Source organism: Moschus berezovskii, chromosome 3 (assembly GCF_049115385.1).
Source record: "Moschus berezovskii isolate FMDL1 chromosome 3, NW_MosBer_1.0, whole genome shotgun sequence".
NCBI classification, from domain to species: Eukaryota; Metazoa; Chordata; class Mammalia; order Artiodactyla; family Moschidae; genus Moschus; species Moschus berezovskii.
The window spans coordinates 113,495,546-113,502,613 of NC_142462.1; the positions used below are offsets into that span (position 1 = coordinate 113,495,546).

At 50.6% G+C, this 7,068-nt stretch overlaps 1 protein-coding gene across 1 annotated transcript in view; it reads right to left on the bottom strand.

Moving 5' to 3' along the window:
- Positions 1-6,475, bottom strand: part of KDM7A (lysine demethylase 7A) — a 77,038-nt gene extending 70,563 nt beyond the window's left edge. Inside the window, exon 1 of the mRNA XM_055421362.2 lies at positions 6,200-6,475. Coding sequence (XP_055277337.2) covers positions 6,200-6,393 — 194 coding nt within the window. The 5' untranslated portion in view covers positions 6,394-6,475. The remainder of the gene's footprint in view (positions 1-6,199) is intronic.
- Positions 6,476-7,068: the final 593 nt, after the last annotated feature.

Genomic DNA, 7,068 nt, shown 5'->3' on the forward strand with positions numbered 1-7,068 from the left:
TACCCTCTGTTCCCAAGGCAGTTACAATTATTTTAAACCTATTTATGCCACAGAAATTAATTGTAATAAAGAAAAACAAGGAAGATGTTTGCAGATGTATTTCTATGGAACCACGTCACATCTGTTTCCCAACACCACCACCCCAGCACACCCGCCACCCCAGGACAGAGGTGGAGTTCAGACCTCGCTCTATGGCCTAGCTCTGCAACCCTGGGGAAGTTGCTGACCCCTCAACCCTCAGACTCCTCATCTGTAAAATGGAGATAACAACACTTATCCAGCAAGGTTACGGTGAGGATTAGATGAGTTAGTTAATAGAGCTAACGCAGTTAGAACAGCGCTTAGTGCTGCCGAAGCCTTCAGTTTAAGTCTTGGAATAAGTTCCCAGGACTCCACAGTGAGTAGCTGGGACACTCCTTCCTATCCAACAGCATTATTCTTCGTAACATGCTTCTATCCCCACAAACCAGGCTCTTCACTCATTCAAACTTCAGGAATAAAAATTAATATAGGACCTGTGTAAATTACCAAAACCCACTCAAACATTCTAAATCATCTCTCACTTGGATTATCACAATGGCTTTCTTGCTCGTCTGCCTGTCACTTTTACCTCCCCTCTCCAGTCTTTTCTCCATATTGCAGCCAGAGTTGAATCTTTTAAAAGTTAAGTCAAATGGTTTATTCCTCCACTCAAAATATCTGACTATTTGCCCCAAGTGAAATTCAACACTTTTTAGCATTCCAGTATCTTTCTCAAAACCTTCCATAATCACTCCATATGAATGCAGACTTATACTACTCCCAGTCCCTTCTCTTCTCTTTTTCTTCACAGCACTAAACACTCTTCTTTTGTCATGTGTATTTGTTCATCTATCCCCTCTCCACCACCCCTGTGCATGTATGCTCAGCTGTATCTGACTCTCTGCCACCCCATGGACTGTAGCCCACCAGGTTCCTCTGTTCATGGGATTTCCCAGGCTAGAATATTGGAGCAGGTTGTCATTTCTATAGAATATGTTACAGGAGACCAAGGACTTTGCTTTACTCACCACTATATTTCTAGCACCAAGAACAGCGCCAGGCATACTGCAAATTGGGCCAAAGCCAAAAGCATACTTCATAAAACCCAAGAGGCAATCCCTTGTGTCAGGAACAAGAGATGAAATAAAATTACAAAATACTATGTGTTGGCTATTTACGCCACAGAAAATAATAGTAATAAAGAAAAATAAGATGCTTACTGATATATTTCTATGGAACCATGTCACATCTGTTTCCCTACGCCACCACCCCAGCACACCCGCCACCCCACGACAGAGGCGGAGTTCAGACCTCGCTCTATGGCCTTCTAGCTCTGCAACCCTGGGGAAGTTACTGACCTCTCAACCCTCAGACTCCTCATCTGTAAAATGGAGATAATAACAACACTTATCCAGCAAGGTTACAGTGAGAATGAGATGCAAAGTGGCAAATTTTTATTTTATACTTTGCATCTTAATATGTGAAGTGTAATTAAGTTTTAAAAAATCTTCAATGCATAAGCAGATCAGTGAACTTTTTCACCTGTATACACCCATGACCAAGATACAGAACATTTCCTGCAACTCAGAAGCTCCCTTCTGCCTCCTCTCAGGAAAACATTCCTGGAGAGGTAAGTACCAGTCTGACTTCTATCACCCAATTATGCCTGCACTTGAAGTTCACAGAAGTATAATCAAACCTGCCTTCCTTTGTTCAACTTTATATCCATGGGATCCACCCACGTCGTTGCACACATCAGGAGTACAGTCCTTCTTTAAGGCTAAGTAGCATTCCGTTTTATGAGTATGCCACAATTTATACAATCAAGTATTGATGATATTTAAGCTGTTCCCATTTGGGGATAATAGGAAAAGTGCTGCCATGAATGGTTTTCTGGGTTCACGGGTATGTCATTTGGTGGAAATATTCAATTATCTGCAGAATGGCAACATTTTTTGTTTGAGGATTTTCGGGTGGAGAGGGGTGGTAATGGTTAATAATAATACCTTAGTGAGAATCCAGGAAAATACAAGTGGGCAGTGGGTGAGAGTATAAACTGAAATAACCTTTCTGGAAGACAATCTGGCAATAGCCACAAGAAGTCTAAAAATATCTATGCCCTGTGACTACTTCAAGGAAATTTCTTATTGAGTATTTACATGGCCCAGATCATCTTCTAAGTGTTTTACATGTGTTAACTCATTTGATTTATTCTAAGGAAATGATTAGAAGTGTTCACAATTGGTTTGTTTAGAAAGTTGTCAACCATCCATCATTAGGAAATACAAGAAGTCGTAAACAAAGTAAAAACTAACAAGAGGAGAATGATTTCGAAATGCATTGTACTTTCATGAAATTAACCTCTGTGCAGCCACTGAATATGTTTTTCGGGAACATTAAAGATATAGGCAAAAGTAAACACTGGTAAATGATAGGAAACAGTAGAATGCATAAAATAAATTCCCAGTTTTATTTTTTCCAGTTTTATTTTTAAAAGTACATACCTATAACTTAAATATTAAAATGAATATGTGACTAACAAAACTAGTTAAATAAAGGTATTTACATTATAATAGGAGAGAAAAGACATTATAATACAACTGAATTAGGGCAATAATGCAATTCTGCATAGGATGATATAAAAGCACTATGGAAAGACACCTAGCCTAGAGATTAGGGGGAATGGCATTGTCAAGAAAGTTCTCCATCGTCTGTCTTCCTCTAAGGACTCAGAAGAAGAACTCCATCTCCAGGTCGGAAGGAACCTGCCCAGGAAAGTCCTGTTAATTCCTCAGATCACCGCCCCCAGGTTATCAATTATCGGTTGTACCCTGGACCCATATTCTTTTTCCCTCTTACTTACAGAAAAGGTTAGGTAGACTTGAGGAACAGGAATTCCTAAACACTAAGGATGCAATCAAAGTTCAAAAGCCTCAAACTTGGAGGAAGCTGGTTCCATCTGACCTCATGCCTGACTAAAAAACCTCAAGGAAGGTCTTCCTAGTCAGGATAATTTAGGGCAAAACCTTTTTGGATTTCCAGAAGCCAGGAACTCCAGTCAGAGTAAACCCAAATTTATACCAAAATTCACTGACTCCTTGAGATTAAAAAATTTTTCTACTTCTATTAACAAGAGCCATTGGTGGAATTTGGGTGTGACACAGCGTCAATCACTTCATCTCAGAGCCTCTTATCTCTTCACCTGTAAAATGGAGACTGTAACAATTGTCTCCTCCTTTGTCTCACTGGGAAAACTCAGTTGCATAAAGCAGACGACAATGGATAAAGCACAAGACAACTTTAAATTCACAAAGGGATCATCATGAGAAACCTCACCCAAAATAGACACTCTCAAAAAAAAAAAAAGAAAGAAAGAAAAAATAAAAGTATCAAGAAATTATCCAGGTAGAGATAACCCTCTGTATCCATTCTCCTATGCTTTCTTTCTCTTCTGCAGATGGACCATCCCTGGAAACCAAAGGAAAGTTGAGCATGGGGATTAAGGATAGGTAAGTTTAGCTGCTCAGTCGTGTTCCACTCTTGCAACCCCATGGACTGTAGCCTACGAGGCTCCTCTGTCCATGGGATTCTCCAGGCAAGACTACTGGAGTGGGTTGCCATTTCCTTCTCCAGGATTAAAGATACACCAAGGTATTTTAGGGGCCAATTCTCACATAAGCAAATGCCATCTGTTTAATAATTAATAAATAAGAACATTTTGCTGTGTTCAATAAACCATTCACTTGTGGTACAATAAACAGAGTAAATATTGATTACAAGAAAAACATATGGACCCCAAATTACCAATATTTCATTGAGTGAAACTTGCTAATGAGATACTGCTTTTGCGCCATAGGGCATTATGTATCACTAAAATTTCTAACTTTTGACATCTGAATCACATTAAGTTCTCAAGGACTGCTGGTCAAAAAAGCCCTGGGTTCAGAAAAACATATTTCAAAGTCACCTCTCCAAATACAAAGTCACACAAATTCATGTGACAAAGCAGCCCACCCTCCTGCTCTCCCTCCTTCATACACGCCCTCTGTTTTCCCTTCAACCTTTTCTGTTTACGAATTTAATACTTAAATGTATTAACAAGAGCCTCATAAACTACCTGCAGCTCTTCGCGGTTATAGTGTTACCTAAACTAAGATAAATAAAATTCCAGTCTAAAATTTATTAACTTATCAAACCTCTACATTGTACAATAGGATAAATTTCTTATGCAGCTAACACAGTTCTTTGAAAAAAGTAAGTATTTGCATAATCACCAGGGATTCGGGATTTATTCTGCACGGAACCTAGATTTCTGGATCATCTCTATTCTGGTTGCGTATGATGGAAAAGAAGATATAGAGACAGAACTGGCAAGACTTGTATCTTCCTATTTCAGTTTCACGTACAACCAAAATATAGGAAAAGCATCGGTTCCAAGTAACGAAAAAGAACTCTGGAGAATTTGTTTTTAATTACAAGCGGCACGGCTGTAATAACGCTCCCAGCATATACCAGACTGTGAAAAGAGGATCTGCTATACAAAGCAAGGACCCTGTCTTACTTTCACGGTGACAATTTGTTAGTTTTTCTCTCATTCTGCTGTTGCTGTCAGAATTAGGCAACCTGAAAACGGATCAAGTAAAACTAGCTGTACTTGAAAATTAAGTAAAACTAACTGTACCTAGCGCTCAACACTGACAGGAACGCTGCAAGTGAACTGGTTTTCTCTCCCAGGGCCAGTAGAGGGAGACTAAGACATCTGGCCTGGTCGTGCAGTGTTTCTGCAAAATTGGGGAGGGGGGGAGCGGAGGCTGTATTTAAATGTCCTGCTGTCAATCAAAGGACACTTCCTACAATCACAGTCACCATATCTGCTATTACCCGCGAGCGTACTCTCGCCCAGAAACACCCCGAAACGGGGCTCGGGAAACCTGCTTCACCTAAAAGTGACCGCAGGCCTTGCCACAACACCCAAATAAGGACTTGGGGAGCCCAACCTCAACTAGTTTCTTTGTTTAAATGCCTGCGAATCCCTCCCACGCCGGAGTCAAGAGGCTGTGGCGCCGCCCTTTATTAGCCTCACACTTTGATTACAAAACACACGAGTCGGCGGCGCGGCGGCGGGGGCGGCCCGAGCTCTCACAAACGTCAAACCCGAGACACAGGCGGCGGCCGAGGCAGAAGGCGACGCTCGCCGCCCCCGCCGCCCGCCCCGAAGTCCCCACCGGCCGGCCAAAGTTCGCCCGCCCCAGGCCCCCCGGGCGCCGGTCCCTCGGGCGACCGGGGACGTTCCACTCTTTGTAACAAAGTTTGCGCCGCGGCGCGGGGGCGGCCGCGGGGGCTTGGGGGCGCGAGGCTGTCCCTTCGGGCCCCGCTGCCCACTCCATCCGCTCCACCCCCGCCGGGACCCGGCGGCTGGGGGCCGAGACCCGAGCCGCCCCGCCGTCCCGCCCGGGACCCCCGGCCCGAACTTCCGACTGGCATCTCTCCCGAGTCCCCGCAAGTGCCTCCGCATCTGTTGCTCTGTTTACTCCGCTGGAGCCCCGCCGGGCCGGCGCTGCCGACGCCCCCGTCCCAGCACCCCACGGCCGAGGAAGTTTGATAAAAAGCCCGGCGAAGGGGGCGCGACCGCGACCCGCGGCGGGCGGCCGGCGGAGGCGAGGAGTGCAATTTCTAGAGACCCACCGGCCCGGGGCCGGCCGCTCGCCGCCCGGAAGGAAGGAGCGGCGGCCGGTCGGGCAGGGCGGCCGGCCGGGTGGCGACTCCGGGCCGGGAGCCCCGGCCGGGCGGGGCGGCGGCCGGGCTGCGGGCGCGGCGGGCCGGGCCGGGCCGGCGCTCCGCCCGCCGCCTCCGCTGGCGCCTGCCCCGGCCGCGTCCCCTCGCCCCGGTACCCCCCCTGCCAACTTCTCGGCCGGTCCCCTTTGTTCCCGTTTGTTGTGGCGACTCTTCGGCCGGCCGGGCGATCCCACCAGCCCCCTCTAAGCCCGCCGGGCGCCCGGCGAGCCCGGGGCCCCGCGCGCCCCGCTGCCCGGGCCGGGGGGCTCGGCACCCGGGCCCCTCGGCGCTCGGGGCGGCGCGGCGGCCGGGCGGCCGGCGGCGCCGGCGGCCGGCGCGGCGACGGCGGCGGTTGGCCGGTGGCGGGCGGCGGCGGCGGCGGGGCTGGAGGGGGTTTATTTACCTGCCGTGGAACCAGTCCTTGCAGATATCGCACTCGATCATGAAGCGGTTCACGTCGTACGGCTGCCGGCACACACAGTACACCGGCGGGGGCGGCGGGGCTGCCGAGGCCCGGCCCGGAGCCGCCACCGACACGGCTGCCGCGGCGGCTCCAGCTGCTGCTCCCGCGGCCACCGCCGCCGCCGCTCCGGCCATCTTTAAAAAACACACACACACACACGCTCGCTCGCTGCTCCGCTTGCAGACTGGAGCGAGCGCAGCCGCCAGCCAGCGCCGCCTCCTGCAGCAGCCGGAGCAGCAGCCGCGGCGGCGGCGGCGGCGGCGGCGGCGCCTCAGTGCGCGCGCGCGAGGCCGCGGCCGGGCCCGGAGGGGGCGGGCGGCGGGCGGCGGCGCGCGCACGCCGCGCTGGGACCGAGCCCGGCTCCTTCCGGCGCTCCGCGCGGGGCCGCGCGTGTCGCGCACGTCGTTCTGCCGCCCGGCGCGCGCGCCCGCTCCGCTCGCGTCGGCTGGGCGCAGGGAGACGCGCTGAAGGGCAGGCGGGGCGGGGGAGGCGGGGGGAAGCAGAGGCCCCCTGAGGACACGCGCGGCGGCGCGGGGCGCGCGGCCGCGGGAGGAGGGCGGCGGGTGCGTGCGAACGGCCGGCTCCGGCGTTCCTGAGTGATCGCGGAGGCCGGGGAAGTTCTTGCGCAGTGGAAAGCGACGCGCTCCGTCTGAGCCCTGGACCCGAGGAAATTAGAGCCCCGCCGGGGCCGCCTCCCGACCCCGGGAGTATCTTAAATCAATTAACCTCCGCGGGTCCGAGCCGAGGGTTAACAGCACAGCGATCTGCCTAAGTCCTGCTGAGGGGCAGGCGTGTGCTGGGGAGTCATT